The 21306-nt window shown below is 47.0% G+C and overlaps 1 protein-coding gene across 1 annotated transcript in view; it reads right to left on the bottom strand.

Moving 5' to 3' along the window:
• Nucleotides 1-21306, bottom strand: part of LRRC9 (leucine rich repeat containing 9) — a 64001-nt gene that overhangs the window by 10753 nt on the left and 31942 nt on the right. The window contains 10 exon segments of the mRNA XM_033172138.1: nucleotides 1926-2065; nucleotides 5787-5895; nucleotides 8376-8506; nucleotides 9060-9182; nucleotides 10309-10529; nucleotides 13516-13693; nucleotides 16450-16581; nucleotides 17895-18020; nucleotides 19252-19443; nucleotides 20452-20571. Coding sequence (XP_033028029.1) covers nucleotides 1926-2065; nucleotides 5787-5895; nucleotides 8376-8506; nucleotides 9060-9182; nucleotides 10309-10529; nucleotides 13516-13693; nucleotides 16450-16581; nucleotides 17895-18020; nucleotides 19252-19443; nucleotides 20452-20571 — 1472 coding nt within the window.

The raw sequence follows: 21306 nt of genomic DNA, 5'->3' as shown, positions 1-21306 counted from the left end.
GACGACCCCTTGGCAACGGCCCTTTGCTGCCAGGGCAAAGTGGAGCAAGGCATCAGAATGAAATACTTCTGCCGCTCTGCATAGGAAAAGTCAGGGCCCGGCCAAATGGAGGTTTCTTCCGAGGTTTTGGCACACTTCCACTTTACGGGTCTGGCATGCCAGCTTAGGTTAAGGGGGCATTTCAGACATTACACAGCAGAGCACAATTCACAAGTGTTGGTGCTGACCTTTAAAGCCCTAAACGGCCTCGGTCCAGTATACCTGAAGGAGCGTCTCCACCCCCATCGATCTGAGGTCCAGCTCCAAGGGCGTTCAGGCGGTTCCCTCACTGCAAGAAGCCAAGCTACAGGGAACCAGGCAGAGGGCCTTCTTGGTAGTGGCGCCCGCCCTGTGGAATGCCCTCCCACCAGATGTCAAAGAGAACAACAACTACCAGACTTTTAGAAGACATCTGAAGGCAGCCCTGTTAGGGAAGCTTTTAATGTTTAATAGACTATTGTATTTTAATGTTTTGTTGGAAGCCACCCAGAGTGGCTGGGGAAGCCCAGCCAGATGGGTGGGGTATAAATAAATTATTATTAATTATTATTATTATTATTATTATCACTATTATTATTATTACCCAGGAGTGTGTTCCTGGGTGCATTATCAGCAAGAAGCTAGAGCCATCCCTGGCCCCTTGACAGGCGTACCTGGAAAACCCACACATTTGTTTGCAAACTCACCGGTCATATTCCTACATCGTATCTTCAGATACAGAAGTGTGCATGCACACGAAAGCTCATACCAAGAACAAACTCAGTTGGTCTCTAAGGTGCTACTGGACAGAATTTTTGATTTTGTTTCGACTATGGCAGACCAACACGGCTACCCACCCGTATTTTTTAGGTGCATTGTAACAAAAGTTGGGTGCCAACACCCGCTCTCTGCCAAGTGGTGGCAAGAGACTATGAGGTTCCAGGCACTCACCCAGGGATTTTCTTCCATTGGAGATCTGAAGATGTAGCGGGGACTGTCCTAGCTTTAAGAAATATGGTTTATTCACCCATTTACACCTTCAGTCTGCATGGAAGGAGTCCAAATCACGCCCCTTAAGAGGTGCCACCCGAGGCGGCCGCCTCACCCTGCCTCATGGGCGGACTGCCTGTGCTCTGAAGCACAAAGAGCAAACACTTCCGGTGGCCATTGCTATGAGAATACTCATACACAGAAGAGGCCTGAGATGATTACTGAAAGCAGGCTGAAAGGGAGGACTTAATTGCCTTAAGAAGGAAAGGTCGTACTGATACCCCGCGAATCAGACAGTGGAATTAAGCAGTTTTTAATTAATTAAAGGGTTCAAGGACTTAATACCCCGACTGATAAGCCTGATTAAGTTCTTTCGGAGATATCAGACCTGCAAAACCCACACGTATCTTTTGCCAGATGTTTCTGAGAAAAGCACAAAAGCCTCACCATACACCTGGACCAAACTGACCGAGGAGAAGGCTGGACAAAGCAGTCTGATTTTCATAGATTAAGCAGATATAAGGGGCTCAGGCGTCTGGAACAAAAGGCTGAGATGCAAGGGAGATACCATTTGATTCTCTTCATGCCCCTGCCAGGAACTTGCCCACAGTATCTCAAGGCCTTCGTTTACCAGTCTGGGTCGTTCACACACCAGTTCCCCTCCTCTGCACCCCCACCAGAACGTGTCCCAGAAAAGGCTCCAAATGGAGCTGTTGACTAGGAGGACCCCTGGTGTCTGATTTGGGTAGCAGCCAGCCTCCACTGCAAATGCGTAGAACTGGTTCTCCCTCCAGAGACCAATCTCCTGAAGGGGAAGCATCATCCACCTGGGTTTCACAAAGCAACGGTGCTTCTAGATCGGTCTCAGAACACCCGTCCGTCTTCAGCAGCTCCTGCTGGACTTATCTACGACATACCTGTTGCCTTTGGAAGATCCTTGCTGTCCGTAGCCGCTGGATGTCACTTTCTGGTACAGCAGCTGCCTGTTGGTTAAGTGATTTGAAGCCTTCTGCCTAGGAAGGATCGACTCGATGTGATTGTAGTTGAGGCAGAGGACCTGCATAAAAAAGGGATTCGGAGGATATCAGGTGAATTCAGTTTGGCTGTAATTGACCCTCTGCATTAGGTTGGACCAGATGACCTTTGGGATCTCTTCCAACTTTATAGTTTTCTATGATTCTCTGACCTACGGTGGGGCAAGTAGTGCAAACAGGGAATAAAGACAGATCCACAGTTCTGACCTGCTTAGTCCTAGGATGTCGTGGACTGGTTAGATCCAGAAGAATGGTTGGAGTGAATCATAGAATCATAGAGTTGGAAGAGACCCCAAGGGCCATCCAGTCCAACCCCCTGCCAAGCAATTTTGTTGTTGTTGTTCAGTCGTTCAGTCGTGTCCGACTCTTCGTGACCCCATGGACCAGAGTACGCCAGGCACGCCTATCCTTCACTGCCTCTCGCAGTTTGGCCAAACTCATGTTAGTAGCTTCAAGAACACTGTCCAACCATCTCATCCTCTGTCGTCCCCTTCTCCTTGTGCCCTCCATCTTTCCCAACATCAGGGTCTTTTCTAGGGATTCTTCTCTTCTCATGAGGTGGCCAAAGTACTGGAGCCTCAACTTCAGGATCTGTCCTTCTAGTGAGTAATCAGGGCTGATTTCTTTGAGAATGGATAGGTTTGATCTTCTTGCAGTCCACGGGACTCTCAAGAGTCTCCTCCAGCACCATAATTCAAAAGCATCAATTCTACGGCGATCAGCCTTCTTTATGGTCCAGCTCTCACTTCCGTACATTACTACTGGGAAAACCATAGCTTTAACTATACGGACTTTTGTCGGCAAGGTGATGTCTTTGCTTTTTAAGATGCTGTCTAGGTTTGTCATTGCTTTTCTCCCAAGAAGCAGGCGTCTTCTGATTTCGTGACTGCTGTCACCATCTGCAGTGATCATGGAACCCAAGAAAGTGAAATCTCTCACTGCCTCCATTTCTTCCCCTTCTATTTGCCAGGAGGTGATGGAACCAGTGGCCATGATCTTAGTTTTTTTGATGTTGAGCTTCAGACCATATTTTGCGCTCTCTTCTTTCACCCTCATTAAAAGGTTCTTCAATTCTTCCTCACTTTCTGCCATCAAGGTAGTATCATCAGCATATCTGAGGTTGTTGATATTTTTTCCGGCAATCCATCAAAGCATTCCTGACAGGTGGCTGTCAAGCCTCCGCTTAAAGACCTCCAAAGAAGGAGACTCCACCACACTCCTTGGCAGCAAATTCCACTGTAGAACAGCTCTTACTGTCAGGAAGTTCTTCCTAATGTTTAGGTGGAATCTTCTTTCTTGTAGTTTGAATCCATTGCCCCGTTTCCGCTTCTCTGGAGCAGCAGAAAACAACCTTTCTCCCTCCTCTATATGACATCCTTTGATATATTTGAACATGGCTATCATATCACCCCTTAACCTTCTCTTCTCCAGGCTAAACATACCCAGCTTCCTAAGCCGTTCCTCATAAGGCATCGTTTCCAGGCCTTTGACCATTTTGGTTGCCCTCCTCTGGACACGTTCCAGCTTGTCAGTATCCTTCTTGAACTGTGGTGCCCAGAACTGGACACAGTATTCCAGGTGAGGTCTGACCAGAGCGGAATACAGTGGTACTATTACTTCCCTTGATCTAGATGCTATACTCCTATTGATGCAGTCCAGAATTGCATTGGCTTTTTTAGCTGCTGCATCACACTTTTGACTCATGTCAAGTTTATGGTCTACCAAGAGTGACCAGCTGGGGAACCCCCAAGGGAAGAAGGCTCAGAACCTGGGGAATGGTGGTGGGACAATGATGAGGGGGCAGAGGTCTCCCAGAACCAGAAGAGGCAGGGAAAGGGTGGAGAAGAGACATGCAGGCACCGTCTCCAATTGCTTGGGGGAAATCATGGAGTGGAGGGGACTTGGTAAAGGTAAAGGACTCCTGGACGGTTAAGTCCAGTTGAATTTGACTATAGAGTGTGGCCCTCATCTCCGCTTGCAGGCCGAGGGAGCTGGTGTTTGTCCACAGACAGCATGACTAACACCGTGACAGAAGCCAGAGCACACGGAAAAGCTTTCCAGGTCATGTGACCAGCAGGACTAAACCGCTTCTGGCGCAAGGGAACACTGTGACGGAAACCAGAGTGCACGTAATGACCGTTCCCCACATCAAATGGGGTGCGCATTTTGCGTGGTCGCGCGCAGCCCCCTTAGATCCCAGAGCACCACCTGGCAGTTCGGACTGGCACCACCTTCCCGGGCAGGATACCTGTGGTCTCCATCTACCCCAGTCAGCCGCCAATCCCGCCTGGGGAGGTGTTGCCAGGGGGATTGGCCAGGTGGGAGGAGGGACCACACAGTACACAATAGAGGGTGTAGCTTACCTGAGAAGCAGCAGTCGGCTCCAGAGCTTCTCCCACCCTCCACTCCCTCAATTAACGCTTACTTTGCAGGTTAACCTCTTTTCCACAGTCAAACAGGTACGCAGGTGCTCCTATGTTGAAGGGCCGGAAAGGAATTTCCCTGCATTGGCAGGTTTCGCCTTTCCTGTAGCAATTCGTCACAACTTTGGCGGTTGCAGGCCTTGGGCGGAATCCTTTAGTTATCTTCCTAAATGGGGGGGGGGGCGTGGGGCAGTGACTCCATGCCCCCAGTGCAGCGGCGATAACAGGGTTCCCGTTAAAGGGGCTTGGGGGGAGGCATTGGCCATACGCCCAGAGGTTGTCATTGCCCTCCCCCTCCAGCGGCGGCGAACTGGGGGGAGGGCTCTCTGCTTGAAAACATGTTCTCCAGACTTAGCCCAATCCCTACACATGCTGGATAACCCTGAAGTTACCCAGACCCCCGGTTGGGGGGCTGGGAAGGATAAGCGCCCAATGCCTGAGCCAAGGTCTTCCTACATCTGAATCTTAATAAAATTGTGGCCAATTTTAATCCCATAGCACACTGTCTTGTGTCATTATTCCACTCGGGGGCTGCATGGGGTTTGGGGGACTCCGCCTGGCCACGCAAACACAGTTTACCTTCCCGCCGCAGTGGTACCTATTTATCTATTTGCACTGGTATCCTTTTGAACTGCTAGGTTGGCAGGAACTGGGACAGAGCAACGGGAACTCACTCCATTGCGCGGATTCGAACTGCTGACTTTACGATCAGCAAGCTCAAGAGGCTCGGTGGTTTAGACCACAGCGCCACCCGCATCCCTGCGGAGGGAACTTAGGCAGCTGTGAGGAGGCAGGGACCTTCAGTCTCAGCAACTGCTTCATTAGGCCTGGCACTCCTATGCCGACCACATTTTGACTAATAAAGAGTTAACTTGCACAGTGTGATTGACTGCTGCCTCGCTCCTGACGCCAGCCTCTTGAACAGGGATAGGAAACCTGTGGCCCTCTGTATCCAACTCCCATGATCGCTGACCGCTGGTCCAGGCTGGCTGGAGGTGATGGGACTTGTGAATCAAATAACATTTGCAGGGCTGCAGGTTCCCCATACCTTCTCCAGAACTTCTGAGGCTACTACCACTGACTGCTACTATCCTTGACATTGCAAAGCAATGTATGAACTCCATAGCATTCACCCTCACGATAATCTCAGGCGGAGGAGAGAAAGAAGACTGAGACGGAGGACTGGAAACTGGGGCATAGTTGTAGTAAATGGTGGTAATTTTTTTTAAAGTAAGTCTGAAGTAGCCCACCAGGGTCAGCTATATCTGCACTCTATTCCCTGTAAACAACAGGGGAAGAATAGGAAGCATGGGCGACTCACCTTGATGTTAGGGAGGTAGACCAGGCCACTGAAAGAGGTGAGGTTGTTGTTCTGCAAATTCACACTGGTGATGTTCTTAAACTGGTCTGCTGGCACAAGATCCACCATTCTGAGTCAGACAAAGGAAAGAAAGAAAGAAAGAAGACATTTTGAGAGGGCTGGTGGTAAATAAAACTTGATGCCGTTTCCCACCCTGAGGCATACTCTAAGGAAGCACCGACAGAGCTTTTCTTTCCCTTTTCAAAGCAAATGGAAAACATTTTGAGAATTATAGGGACAGAACTACTTAAATCGTATAGAAATTTATTTATGTGTGCTGCTACAGCAGCGAGAATGTTGTTGTTGTTTAGTCGTTTAGTCGTGTCCGACTCTTTGTGACCCCATGGACCAGAGCACGCCAGGCACTCCTGTCTTCCTTTAAAAAATAAAAATAATCTTTATTGATTTTAATTACACATTTAAAAATAAGATTTACAGTCTCAGCCATACGAATAAGAGAAATAAGTAGAGAAAAAAGAAAAATAAAAAGGTACAAAAAGCAAAAAGAAAATTTAGTAAAAAAAAAGGGGGGGGGAGGATAAAATTGGTTTACATAACCAAACTTCTCACATACACTGCCTCCCGCAGTTTGGTCAGACTCATGTTGGTAGCTTCGAGAACACTGTCCAACCATCTTGTCCTCTGTCGTCCCCTTTACTCACCCCCAAATGGAAAGAAGCATAAGTCACAACAAAGGAAGAATGGATACAAAAACTTATGGAATATGCAGAAATGGCAAAACTTACCGGAAGAATAAGAAATCAAGATAACAAACTTTTTTTAAAAATAAAATAATGGAAATGGTTTATTGAATATTTACAGATAAATTGCAAACAGATAAAAACATTAGCAGGATTATTGTAATAACCTGCAGTTTTAACCAAGAGTATATATTTAAAATGGATAAACAAGTGAGCAAATTAAATGAATTCGGATATGCAGAAGATATAAAAAACAACAATAACTTTAAGGAACCACAGAAAGAGGGGGAAGGAAGTCAAGTTTTGAAATGTTAAAATGACTGTAATATTAAGGAAATGTATAAACCTGAAAAGTATAAATAAAAATTAAAAGAAAGAGAGAGGGGGGGAACATTGGTCTAGGAACATTACTCCAGGTCAGACCAATTGGTCCAGCTAGCTCCATATTGTCTTCTCTGACCGGCAGCAGCAGCCGCTCTCCAGAAGCTCAGACAGAGGCTTTCCATGTCTTCTGCTCATTATCTATTTAACTGGAGATGGTGGGGATGGAAACTGGGACCTTCTGTGTGCAAAGGCTGTGCTCTGCCATTGAGCTACACCCCCTCTCCATGCATACAAGCAGTGGCATAGCAAGGTCAGGTGGTACCCGGTGCGGAAAATTTCTCCGCCACATTGAATTTTTAAATAATTTTTTTGCCTGCAAAAATGGTTTGACTTTATTTCATATTTGGGGGAAGAAGGGAGCCAGGGTTGTTGAGCTTTTTTTGCGGAGATCTTGCACGCCTTGTGACGAGGAGTCTACGGACCGTTTTGAGAGCAGGAAGCCTGTACGTGCCAAAGCCACAGTGTCTCTCACAGACGTTGAGTGCCGCACAGCATTTTGTCACCCCCCTCAGAAGAAGAAGAAGAAGAAGAAGAAGAAGAAGAGTTTGGATTTGATAGCCTAGGGCTTGCTGATCAGAAGGTTGGTGGTTTGAATCCCCGTGACGGGGTGAGCTCCCATTGCTCAGTCCCAGCTCCTGCCCACCTAGCAGTTCAAAAGCACGTCAAAGTGCAAGTAGATAAATAGGTACCACTCCAGCGGGAAGGTAAACGGCATTTCCGTGCGCAGCTCTGGTTCGCCAGAAGCGGCTTAGTCATGCTGGCCACATGACCCGGAAGCTGTACGCCGGCTCCCTTGGCCAGTAATGCGAGATGAGCGCCGCAACCCCAGAGTCGGACATGATTGGACTTAATGGTCAGGAGTCCCTTTACCTTTACCTTTAAGGAGTCTCCAAGCGGCTAACATTCTCCTTTCCCTTCCTCCCCCGCAACAAACACTCTGTGAGGTGAGTGGGGCTGAGAGACTTCAGAGAAGTGTGACTAGACCAAGGTCACCCAGCAGCTGCATGTGGAGGAGCGGAGACACGAACCCGGTTCACCAGATTACGAGCCTACCGCTCTTAACCACTACACCACACTGGCTCTCAAGTAACACACGGGGCGGATTGCACCCACCTTGCTCCGCCCCTGCATGCAAGTCCAGCTTATACCAGTCCCAACCACTGCATGTTTCATACACACACAAATAAAGGCACCAGCCCTTTCATTAAAAGCAGCCAGCTCCCAAAAGCCTGGGGGAATAAGAAGGTCTTCTTCACATGCCAGTGGAAGGACAGCAAGGAGGGAGCCAGTCTGGCTTCTCTAGGGAGTTTCCCATCCCTAGCCAGGCATGATGGAAGCTGTACTCTTTAAAGGGATTCAGGGACAATTAGTGGTAAGCACCGAAGTGTGGTTTTAGGAACTCTGCTGACAAAAAGAGCTGGGCAGCTGCCTACAGTCCTTGTCACATGTTAAAATTATTACTGACCTGATCATAGAGGCCGTCCAATTTAATTCTTGCATTTTGCTGAAGTTGGAATGTCCCAGTCTTTCCGCAACCATATCCGCATTAAGTTTGCCCCCAAATAAATCTTTAGCGTTTTCAGTTTCAGCTGCTTCCTGCATTGAGGACATTAATTTTTTTTTAAAAAAAACCGAGAGCCGAAATGAAAGTTGGAAGATTGAAGCTGGATGTTGGAAGATTCAGGACAGAGATAAGAATAAGAATAAATTTTTATTTATACCCCGCCCTCCCCAGCCAAGACTGGGCTCAGGGCGGCTAACACGAAATATAAATACAGTAAAAACATTAAAAACAAAACAAAACACATCAGCAGTATTATTATTATTGTTGTTGTTGTAGTTGTTATTAATGTGCCATTTGCTAGGGCTGCCATCTGTCTGGGTTTATGTTCTGGGGGTTTGTGTAAAAAAGCTCAACAACATTTGGGTTTTCCTAAAATAAACTCAACAATTTTGGGGGTGTCCTGGTTTTCCCTTTTTGAAATACGGCAACCCTACATTCGCCCCAAGGTCCCAATATTCAACACAATGTTCAATAAAGCACAACATTCAACATTGATTCTGTATTCTCTGCTTGGGGCTGGCTGCCTTCTTTGCTTATAAGACATAAAAGCTTTATACATAGCCTTTATGTAGAAAAGGAGCTCACCACTGCAGTGCCATCCAAGGCTTTCAGAGATGGGATATGGAAAATTACAAAGAGGCGGTAGTTATCCTGCTTCCAAACGATCAGGTTTCCATACATGTCCAGGATGACCAGATTGTTTAAACCCTGGAAAAGGAAGCTGGTGTTATCAAGTGCCTAGTTCTCCCACTTTCCACCATTCCACTGTGTGAACCCTACCAGGAAGGAGTTGGATGCTCCAAGCTTAGACCGCATGGCTTAAGCAAGCCATCTTTGTGTTTCTATACAATTTAGAAACTCTCACCATGTTAGAAACTAAGACTTACTACCTGTGTTTTCTTACTGCTGTATGGAAAAGCACATGAATCTGACCTTTGAAGAGTCTGTAAGTAAACCACTTTTAACCTACCAACGTGTGATTTCTTTCCATGGTAAGGGAAGTAAGGGTAACTTTGGAAGCAACTTAGAAGGGGATATCTTATAGGTATAACAGCTTATATTTCCACGCGTTACTTTGCTGTATATTTTGTGGTTTTAAATCTCTACTAGGGATCTCTCACCAAAGAGCATTTGTCCCAAACCTGGATCGAGGCATCCAGAGAATTCTATTTTTGTAACACTACCATATTTTATCTTTAACCAAATACCAAAAACAAGAATTTCAAAGAATAGCTGTATTTCCATTCAAGGGGTAACAGACTCAGTGGTGCACAATCCCTTCTCTTTGGCATGACGCTACACACTCACAAGAGTTTCATTCAGGTAGGTAGCCGTGTTGGTCTGACGCAGTCAATATATATAAAAAAATTGTCTAGTAGCACCTTAGAGACCAACTAAGTTTGTTCTGGGTATAAGCTTTCATGTGCATGCATACTTTTTGAGATACACTGAAACAGAAGTCACCAGACCCTTATATATAGTGGGAGGGTGGGATGGGGTTTTTCTCAGGAAGGCAGTAGGAGATGGATGATTGAAGAAGAAGAGGAGTTTGGATTTGTTATCCCGCTTTATCACTACCCGAAGGAGTCTCAAAGCGGCTAACATTCCCCTTTCCCTTCCTCCCCCACAACAAACACTCTGTGAGGTGAGTGGGGCTGAGAGACTTCAGAGAAGTGTGTCTAGCCGAAGGTCACCCAGCAGCTGCATGTGGAGGAGCGGAGACGCAAACCCGGTTCATCAGATTACAAGTCTACCACTCTTAACCACTACACCACACTGGCTCTCATTTTGACTTTCATTCACGTTTTTAAAGTGGCGATGTCCCCCCCTTTACCTTCAGCTGATATATTTCTTGGTTGGAGGAAACGTAGTTGTTGCTTATGTAGAGTTCAATGAGCGCATAGGCTTTTTGCAAGCCCGCCAAGGAAGTGATCCGGTTGTTCTCCAGAGAGAGATAATGGAGGTGAGTCAAGTTATCAAAAATATTCCTCTCCAGGCTGGTGAGGTGGTTGTTGTTGGCGCTCAGCCTCATGAGCTTGCAGAGCTTCGAAATGCCTGGGGAAGGGGGAAGCGAGAACATTTCTGACGAGAGCAGTGACACAAGGGAGAGAGTTTTCTCCGTGGCTGCTCCCATATTGTGGAACTCCCTCCCTTAACAACAACAACAACAACAACAACAACAACAACAACAACGAAGGCCGAGTCCTTCCTGTTCAGACAGGTCTGTGAAAACCGAAGTGCTGATCACTGGGCTGCAGTCAAGGCGAACTATCTTAACTGAAGGTTCTAAATGTATTTTGGTGTATTTTAACTCTTTGGCCACCTCGTAAGAAGAGAAGACTCCCTGGAAAAGACCCTGATGCTGGGAAAGATGGAGGGCACAAGGAGAAGGGGACGACAGAGGATGAGATAGTTGGACAGGGTTCTCGAAGCAACTGGCATGAGTCTGACCAAACTGCAGGAGGCAGTGGAAGACAGGAGTGCCTGGTATGCTCTGGTCCATGGGGTCACGAAGAGTCGGACATGACTGAACGACAACAACAAACTCTTCCTAGAAATGTAGAGTCGGAAGGGGACCCAAAGGTCATCTAGCACAACTCCCTGCAAGGCAAGAATCTCAACTAGCCAGAACTATTGCTCAGTTTTTCACTATTACTTTGCATTTGAGAACAATGTTTTGTAGATGTTGGAAGCCACCTTGAATCCCGGCTTGGGGGAAAGGTGGTACAGTCGTACCTTGGAAGTCGAACGCCTTGTGAGAGATGAACCTTTTTGGCTCCCGAATGCCGCAAAGTGATTGTTCCGGTTTGCGAATGTTCTTTGGAAACTGAACGTCTGTCACGGCTTCCATGGCTTTCGATTGGCTGCAGGGCCAATCGGAAGCAGTGCCTTGGTTCCCAAACGTTTTGGAAGTCAAGTGGAGTTCTGGAACGGATTCCGTTCGACTTCGAGGTACCACTGTATATTTAAGTACGGTACATTAAGTAACTAAATAAACCAACGACAACAATAATTTCTCAAGAGGAATAAAATAAAATAAAATAAAAAATTCCTTCCAGTAGCACCCAACTAAGTTTGTTCTTGGTATGAGCTTTCGTGTGCATTCTCAAGAGGAGACAGAGAAGCAAAGCAAAGGGACAAAACTGTCTGCCTCCATCTGCATATTAAGTAAATAAATAAAAAATAGAGATAATAAGGATAATAAAAATGCTTGCTGAGGTCACACGGATGATGTTGTGGCACATTCTAGTGACACAACTGGCAACCCAACTGAGCAATAGGCGTGGCTTCCGCAAACTGACCAATCACATCGCAGGGAGCTCGGTTCTGGAAGCTTCTCATAGTTTTCAGCAAATCCAAGAAAAGTTAAGATTTTATAATTTAAAAATAAGATGAAAAAAGGTGTGCTTTTGTAATTTTGCAAAATATACTCGTTAACCGCACGAAAGGTACACCCTGGTGTTAATTTTTTAAAATTTAACTTCCTAGTTTTAAAACGACTAAAGGTTTTGACAGATTTCTCAGAGCATTTGTGGCCAAAAGAAAGTAATTTAAAACAACTGTTGTTCCCGGGAACAACATGTTCACATGTGGCGGGGGTGTAAATATGTACAATTTTTCTAGCAAAGGGTGTTTAAGGAGATAACTGGAGAAATCACTGGGTTAAAGCTGACCGTAAGTCCAGAGGTAGCATTATTATCAGTTTACGATGGGGTGAAAGGTTCGCAGGCTATGAAGGACCTGCTCACAGATTTATTGACAGCTGCACGAATTATCTTACACATCACTTGGGAAGACAGGCGAACTAATATCCGTGTACTGGATGAAGCAAAGATCACCAGTGTTGAAGCAATGATTCTTCAACATCAACTTCGTTGGTCTGGTCATGTTGTGCGGAGGCCTGATTATCGTCTCCCAAGGCAACTACTCTATTCCGAACTTAAAAATGGAAAGCGTAATGCTGGTGGTCAACAAAAGAGGTTTAAAGATTGTCTCAAGGCAAATCTAAAAAAATGTAGTATAAACACTGACAACTGGGAAACACTGGCCTGCGAGCGCTCCAGTTGGAGAACAGCCTTTATCAAAGGTGTCATGGGCTTTGAAGACACTTGAACTCAGGACGCAAGGGAGAAATGTGCTAAGAGGAAGGCACGCTTGGCAAATCCACACCATGATCAACTCCCGCCCGGGAACCAATGTCTCCACTGTGGAAGGACGTGTGGGTCCAGAATTGGCCTCCACAGTCACTTACGGACTCATTGTTAAAACTGTGTTTATGGAAGACAATCTTACTCGGCTACGAGGGATGGCCAAAGAAGAAGTATAGCTAGGAAGTGGAAGGGGCAAGCAGAATATAAAATGGAAGAATGGTATAAAGAGGTGTGTGGGATATAGCTATTAACGATAAATTAACTTGTGCCATTAAGGTAAGGCGGGGGAATACACAGGAGAAATGATTTTGAGGAGATATGGAGGGTGTTTGTAGAATTTGTACTGTTAAAATGGAAAGGGGTCAAACCGTGGCAAGAATGTTGAAATTTTGGGAGGTTGGATGGTTACAATGGAATGGTCTCAGTGGTGGTGTGCACATTTTTATTCTTGTTTATGTATGATTATTACTTTTAAAATAATAATAATAATAATAATAATAATAATAATAATAATAATAATAATAATATCAACTGTTGTTGATACACATCATTCTGAATCTGTGAGACAGAGACAGAGGATGGTGACGGGTGGCTGTCCTACCCAACCCCCCAACATAAATCCTGGCTACGCCCATGGACCCAGAAACGATTCAGAAGCCAGTGCCGTTGAATATCAAGGGCCCTGAACTGAAAGTGCTCTGCACCAGCTGCACTTTCTGAGCGCCGCTTCTCATGTGACGCCCGTCTCCTCCAGGAAATGGCAAAGCTCTTGCAAAAGCTGCCGCTGTGCAGAAGTGCTCCTGGCCCCTTCCTCCTCCCTGGGAGCAGAGCCAAGTCCAGGAACGCCCAAAGCTGTGGACATTCGGAACGGAGCTTGCAAAATACCTTACCCTCGAGGGTTGTGATGCAGTTTCCATCTACCGTGAGCTCCTCCAGATTTTGGCACGTATCCAGTCCTTCTATTTTAGTGAGATTGTTGTTGCTAAAGGATGCCCACCGCAAATTCTCAAGTTTGTCCAAGCCACTGATTCTGCTGAGATGTTGCCCGTCAAGGTCTAACACTGTGATCTGTTGGGGCAGAGGGAGGGTGTGTGTGAGAAGAAAACACAATCCTCACTGTATAACTATGCTGAATCAATGAATTCGGGATTTTAGGTATGAGAGTCATTAGTGCACATGATGTTTGGTGCACAGTGTATCCTACACTGAATGACAGGCAGGAGCATACTGTATTTTATCTCGTTGAATTTCACCAAGTCTTTTCTTTTTGTATAAAGTGACTAACAACCGTAATAAATAATAATAATGATAATAATAATCACTATTTCTATATTTCAGTTTCTGTGAGCGCATGTACATTGGGTGCTGCATTTTTTAACAACAATGTGCAGAGGCTTAATACCTGCCTAAATTCCGACTGATCGCCAACATTTTAAAATTTCTTATTGACACTTTAAAAAAAGGATAAACCATAAAATGCAGTCCTGCTGTGCTGATTTATATCTCATTACTTGCCTTCATCCTCACAATAATGTGGGAATCTAGCTTCTCGGGATTCCCATTTTACAGAGGTGGAGACTAAGGAAGTGGGTTCCAAAAGATTCTCCAGTGGACAGGTAACTGAGGTGTGTTCTGGACCCATCTCTCTGAAACCCAGTAACTACCTCCCCGAGAACCCCCAGAGGTTTCTCTTTTCGCCTCTTGTTGCAATGCATATATGTTTTCAGCAAAAACGCGTCCTTCCCTCCCGATACGAATCACCTTTGGCACTGATGTCACACAGTGTAATGTTGACACCATGGGCTGAAACGTCCGCCTCTCTTGGCAGCGTCTGTGAATGCGCTTCCCTTAATGTACAAAGAGCAGAACGCTATGCTCATCTGCCCAAATGTGTTCTCCTCTAGCTATGCTATGCGCCACGCAACAAATCGAACTGACAGAGGAGCTTTTAACCTTTTCTACATGGCAAATTAACATGATTCTGGATGATGGGCCGCAACACAGACTGTGACAGGTCGAGGTGCCCGAGGATCTCCATGGACTGGCCTTGTCCAACGGCCTTATTTTGTGGAACGGACTACGAACGGTGGGTGGTCATTTAGGAGGGAGAATGAGAACTGTGCCCACGTGCACTAGGTTGAAAGGAGCTGGACCTGAGGTTTGTCCGGAGAGCTTGGGAAATGGTTGCCTATCAGTCAGCTTGATGGACCGTTAGCCTGACAGGTTAGAGGAAGGCGGCTCCATCACAACCACAAACTGGTTACTCTTGAGACACCGATGGAGCCACGGAAGGGTTGTCGGAACAGTCTGCTTTTATCTTATCTGTCTAACGCAAACTTTTCCGTTCCACCTGCTTCGTTCCAAAAATTCATTCCCAGTGCCCACCTACCCTTATTCAGAATGGTGGTTTCCACAAACCACTAAGGCAAGATAGTGACCCAATAAAATTCCAAAAAAGTAACAGCTAATTGCACACTTTCTTAATTAAAACTAGTTTATTTAATTCAACAAAGCCATAGTTGTCAACAGGGGCATTCCTAGCCCCTTGGCTGCCCGGGGCAGGAAGCCAAGAGGCACCCCTGGGGGGCACCATGATGCACGAACACGCTGCGACGCCCCGCCCCCAGGGGATACCGGGCGGGGGCTTTGGGAGCCTCTGCGGGCTGCAGAGAGTCCCGAAGCCGCTGCTGTAGCACAAAGGGGTGCCAGGCTGCGGCTTCGGGACTCTCTGCAGCCCGCAGAGATTCCCGAAGCCGCCGCCGGGCCCCCTCGGGGGAGCGCAAGTGGGGCAGGGAGAGGGGTGGGTCAGCGAAGAGGGGTGTCACCCCTCTTCGCTGGCCCACCCCTCTCCTTGCCCCGGCTCCGCAAGCCAGCCAGCGGCGTGAAAAGCCGCTGGAGGGTGGGGGCTATTTTCGGCGCTGCCGGGGCAGAGCCGCAGGGGCGGCCAGCGAGGGGGGATGACACCCTGACTCGCTGGCGGCCCCTGCAGCTCCACCCCGGCAGTGCCGAAAATAGCCTTAAAATAATTTAAAAATAAATAAATAAATAAAAAAGTAAGGGGGGGGAAAGCCCAGTGGTCGGGGCCGCCCCGATGTGTCACGCTCAGCAGGGGCGCTGCCCGGGGGCCCCCGCCCCCTCCGCGACGCCCCTGGCTGTCAACTTTTTCCTTTTTCTAAGGGAAATTCCCTTATTCCGAATAGGATTCCTCGCAAGAAAAGGGAAGAAGAAGAGTAGAAGAAGAGTTTGGATTTGATATCCCGCTTTTTACTACCCGAAGGAGTCTCAAAGCGGCTAACATTCTCCTTTCCCTTCCTCCCCCACAACAAACACTCTGTGAGGTGAGTGGGGCTGAGAGACTTCAGAGAAGTGTGACTAGCCCAAGGTCACCCAGCAGCTGCATGTGGAGGAGTGCAGACACGAACCCGGTTCCCCAGATTACGAGTCTGCCGCTCTTAACCACTACACCAAACTTGAAAGCTATGAACAAAGCTTTATGAACTGACAGTCTTCTACACCTGTCAGTCTTCCACACCTCCAGCGGCCTCCTTGCATCCAGCATCCCCCTAGATCCTCCTACTGACCCCCCCCCGGGGGGCAGTACTCCCCACTTTGGGAGCCACAGCGTTAAAGAGACCCATCTATCTTTTTCTCCTATGGAGTGGAGGGGAATCTGGTTGTAAGAGGCTTCTGTGGTAGAGTCCTCTGGAGTTAGAGAATGGCAATGGGAGTGGCACAGCAGGCCCCAGAAGTGGTGGATCTGCTCACAAAATTTCAGGAGATTTGATTTTACGAGCTCATGGTATTTGATAAGGTTTTCCCCTTACCTGAGAAAGCCAGTTGTTCTGAAACACGTCCACTCTGTTCTTGCTAATCTGGGTTAGGATCACGGCCTGAGGAAGGATGCTCAGTATGCGAAGCCTGTCTTGGTCTGTCCGAGAATTCTCCACCAGAGACGCCTGGAGGAACGAAACCACCAGAATGAAGGCAAACAGCAAACGAACGTGCACCGTCGCAACCCAATCGAATCACCCTTGGAGACATTTTTTTAAAGCAAATGTGTGTGAGAGCGGGGATCTCCCAACCTTGCTAGAGCAGGCTCATTTCGCTCATTTCTGGGTAGGCCAAGCATACTTTCTAAAATGCCTGCAAGGTGGATGAATAAACTCACTGGTGGAGAGACTGTCAGCTTAACAGGAAACCAACTCTGCCTACCTCGAGGGCTGGGGAACCTGTGGCTCTTCCAGCTGTCATTGGACTGAAACTCCCATCATCCCTCGCCCTTGGCCCATGCTGGCTGGGACTGATGGGAGATGGGGTCCAATAGCATGCGGAGACTTCCCAACCCAACCGAACTGACCATTGTTCTGACTTCTCCCCCGCTCTGTTTATGGACCCTCTCTAAAACAAAAAGCTGTTCCTGCAGTCTGTGGGTCTGCAGCTCAGAGTATGTGGTGACTGTGGAAATCCTGGCGGACATACGCACAGGACCCAAATGGATCTCCTGCTGCATATCCTTCGAGCATTCCCTCTTGGGAATGCCCACAAAATAAAGTCTGGTCAGAACTGAGTAGACGCTTCCAGACATAATGCTAAATCCTGGCAAATGAGCCGCCCTAGCTGCTAGAGGGCCTTGAAAAATTGTGTCCCGGGCTTCTTCGACTCCTCTACCAATGTACTATCTGAAACTCAAAGGGCACATGCGTTGTCAGGCGTGAAATATATTGGCATTATTTCCAGTTCTGCTACCCCACTCAGGGCTGTCTTTACGCGTGGGTGCAAGGTGTGCGGGGCACCTGAGTGCCGAATTCTGGGGGCTGCTAGGTGCCCGCTGCTGAAGCTGCCTAAGCTCTCAACTATCTACCTGTTATGAAATAATAAATAATTTGATCAAGCTAGGAAAACAAAATACATATATACCTAGGTATTACCGAAACGTATACCTAACGTTTCACTAAAGGACTTCCGACTTTGTGCGCTTATTTACCAAACATGCGCCTCTGTGCCAGTGGTGGCACCTGTCATTCACAAAGGCAGCACTTGTCAGACTCAACGATGGCGCTTGTTATTCACAACGGCGCCGTGCACGTGAAATTTGGGGGTGCTGGGCGGATCTCTGCACCCCGGCGGTGCATATGCTAAAGACACGCTGACCCCACTACACCTTGCTCCCCTCCCTCCAAAGATTTGCCCATGAGGAGATGCCCCACTCGGGCCGAGAACTCTTGCTTGCCGCTGCCTTAAACGAGCAAACAAACCCGGGCTGTCTAACCTGCGTGATTTTCGAGTTGGCCATGAACTGGATGGCAGCTGCTGCCTCATCCTCGGTGATCAGTATTCCGTCGAGGTGGGTCAGAGCCCTCAGCTGGCCAATCACACTCAAGCGTACGGAGGCTGGCTGGTGGGGGGAGGGGAGGAGGGAGAAAAACAAGGGTGGGATTACCTTTCTCTTGGATGGAAGCATTTGGTGGGGTGGGATGTATCTTCAATGAAGCAGTCAAGTACACCATTTTCCTGTTTCCTAGAGTGGACACACAGGAGAATGTGGCTCCAGACAGGGAGGACTTCCTGTCACACCTGTTCTGGAGCCTCCTCCCCTTGTGTGTGACCAGGTAGATGGGTGTGAGCCTAGCAGACCCAGTAAAAGGGCTAGCCATGCAGCCATCTCCCCTTTTTCCATTTCCTCCTTTCAAACTTCTCTCTTGGACCTCATCTTCTGGCTCATCCTTACAGAGGATGGAAACCACAAGGCAGAAAGTCTGAGGCCCAGCTCAGACTTCTTTTCTCTACAAATGTAACTGTAAGCACAAGATAAAGCCTGCCTTCAGAGCACTGCTGTGAACTGAATGTAAGTAAACTTTACTCTTGCTTTTAAAGAAGCCTGTTGTGTTATTATTTTAAGAGGGAAATAAAAGGGGAAACTTACCAGGAACAATCCAGTCTGGACAAGCCAGATTGGATGGCTTAATTTAAATGATTCTAACGAATCCATCAACTTGCTTCCAGCAATCTGCAAGGGAATGTGCTCTGCTGCTTGCTCACTAGCGTGAGTGAGGAGGGATAATATTTAATCAATGTATCCTCTCCTACTTGCCTCAATGTTCCTGCAGGTGGCAGTTCCTACCCCAAAGTGCCAGTTACCCCAGGGAAATTGTGTTTACCGAGGTGTAGGAGAGGAGGAAAAATGCAACGCCGTTTGCTTTTTATTGAGAAGCTACCAGATTCAGTCCTGCCTTACGGTTATATTGCTTTTAGTTTTTTCATTAGTTCTTAATGAAACGAGGCAACTGAATGGGCAGCAAGTGAAAGGAACGGCAAATGAAATTCAGCACGGCTTTCTCTACCGCACTGCTATGGCAGGAGGGGAGAGCAGCTTCTGCAACAGCATCATATCCAACACAGAAGTAGCTGCAGGATGTGGGGAACATCTGGCAACACCTGCAGACCAGAGGCTCCCCATCGCTGCCATCCTATAACAGCACTCACAGCAGAAACAGGGAATCGTCCTGGAAGCATTAACAAAGAGCAGTGGTAATGGGGCTTACTTGAAAGGTAGCACTGAAGTAAAAAAAAAAAAAGACCCCTAGTCTTGTGTTTTTTCCCCGTTACAAGTTCAGGAGGAGATATACCTTATGCCATGGGTTATGGCGGATATCGAGACTGAGCACCATGGGGGTATGTTTCCGTAAGACGCCAATCTCCTCCCCGTGCTTCTTCAGCTGGTTCCAGCTCAAGTCCAAATACTTCAATTTGTTTAGGCCTCTGATGCCCTCCAGGGTGATCACGTGGTTATGGCTGGCGTCAAAATATTCCAGGTTCGGCTGCAGCGGAAGTAAGAAGTGTGAGGATGGCTTGAAAAGCAAGCAGCTAAGAAACTAATTCGTTTGCAGAACAATGTGCATGGTATTGGGTGGTTTGACAGTGGAACTGTCTGTCAGTTTGCATTTCTCGGTGCAGAAAGTATTGACCTGATGTGTAGAGAACTTTCCTATTCTACTTAATTCAAGAGGGTTCTGGAAGCTTCTGTGTGTGAAAGAAACAAGCAGGAGGTTCCTGATGTTTGGGTTATTCCTTCAGAGAAGCTGAGTACAGCTGGCTTAAACTGGTTCTGTTATCTCTTCTGTCAAGGTCACACTGACTATAATAATAAGGTCAGAAGGAGCCTGGGTTTCACTTTCTCTTTCTATCTCTTTTCCTTCTGGTGTGGTGTTCTGTACATAGTATATTAAGGTTTAGACTTATTATAAAGTTATTGCAAATTTAAGTTATGTCTGCTGCAACTGGATTTCTAATGGACAGGGCCAATCCTGAATGTGACCATTGTGCTCATTTGCCTTCAGTAGCAGTAAAGCTTTGCTGGATGAAATACAATTGCCTCAGGTCTATTTCTTGGGAATCCTGCAACATGTTTAAGTTTTTACTCTGCTAACTATACATCGGAGTTCTGCTCTGGATCAATATTGAGTAGAATTTCATGCCACGATCTCCCTCGGAAAGGGGTAGACTCTCTTTCCTTGGAGGTTTTTAAGCAGAGGTTGGATGGCCATCTGTCATGGATGCTTTAGCTGAGATTCCTGCATTGCAGGGGGTTGGACTAGATGGCCCTTGGGGGTACCTTCCAACTCTTCAATTCTATGATCCATGAAGTCACATAAAAGGTTTTAAGCAGATAAATATTATATCCAATGATGTCCAAAGACTTGCGTTTCCCCATGAAAAGCTCCCTTCACTCCAGGGCTTTTTCACTTTGTGCCTTAAATCCAATCTTAAATTTAATTTTTACGAACATACCCACCTAATGAGAAAAAATATAGTTGCATTACTCTTACCAAGTGGTAAACGTCATCTAAACAGGTGAATTCGTTAAAACTAACGATGAGTTTGCGAAGCCCGGTGAGCTTGGAGATGTCTCGGAGTTTGCTCAGCCTGTTTCCATGCAGATTCAGAATCTACGTTGAAAGAGAAGAGGGGATTGGAAGGATCTTCTGCATGCAAGGCAGCTGATACCCTGCCCCTGAGCCACAACAACACCCACCTGGAGGGTATCAGATTGGGATTATGGGGTTGGGCTTCTGCATTGCTCTGCTGAATTGGTCCTTTTGCTTTCTTAAAAAAAAGAAAAAGAAAAAAGCCAAGCTCTGCCCCTTTCCAATATAATTGGGACATAACACCGGTCCTGAAAGACCTACATGGGCTCCCAGTATGTATCTGAGCACAATTCAAAGTGTTGGTGCTGACCTTTAAAGCCCTAAACGGCCTCAGTCCAGTATACCTGAAGGAGCGTCTCCACCCCCATCATTCTGCCCGGACAATGAGGTCCAGTGCCGAGGGTCTTCTGGCGGTTCCCTCATGACAAGAAGCCAAGTTACAGGGAACCAGGCAGAGGGCCTTCTCAGTAGTGGCACCCGCCCTGTGGAACGCCCTCCCACCAGATGTCAAACAGAAAGACAACTACCAGACTTTTAGAGGACATCTGAAGGCAGCCCTGTTTAGGGAGGCTTTTAATGTTGAATAGATTATTGCATTTTAATGTTCTGTTGGAAGCCCGCCCAGAGTGGCTGGGGAAACACCAGCCAGATGGGCGGGGTATAAATAAATTATTATTATTATTATTATTATTATTATTATTATTATTTGGCCCTAAAAGCCTTGCTGGAAAAACTCTCCCCTCTTCACCATTGCAA

The sequence above is a fragment of the Lacerta agilis genome, chromosome 1 (genome assembly GCF_009819535.1).
Source record: "Lacerta agilis isolate rLacAgi1 chromosome 1, rLacAgi1.pri, whole genome shotgun sequence".
In the NCBI taxonomy this organism is placed as follows: Eukaryota; Metazoa; Chordata; class Lepidosauria; order Squamata; family Lacertidae; genus Lacerta; species Lacerta agilis.
The sequence above is the reverse complement of the archived record's forward strand: the minus strand, read 5'-3'. Positions and strand labels throughout refer to the sequence as shown.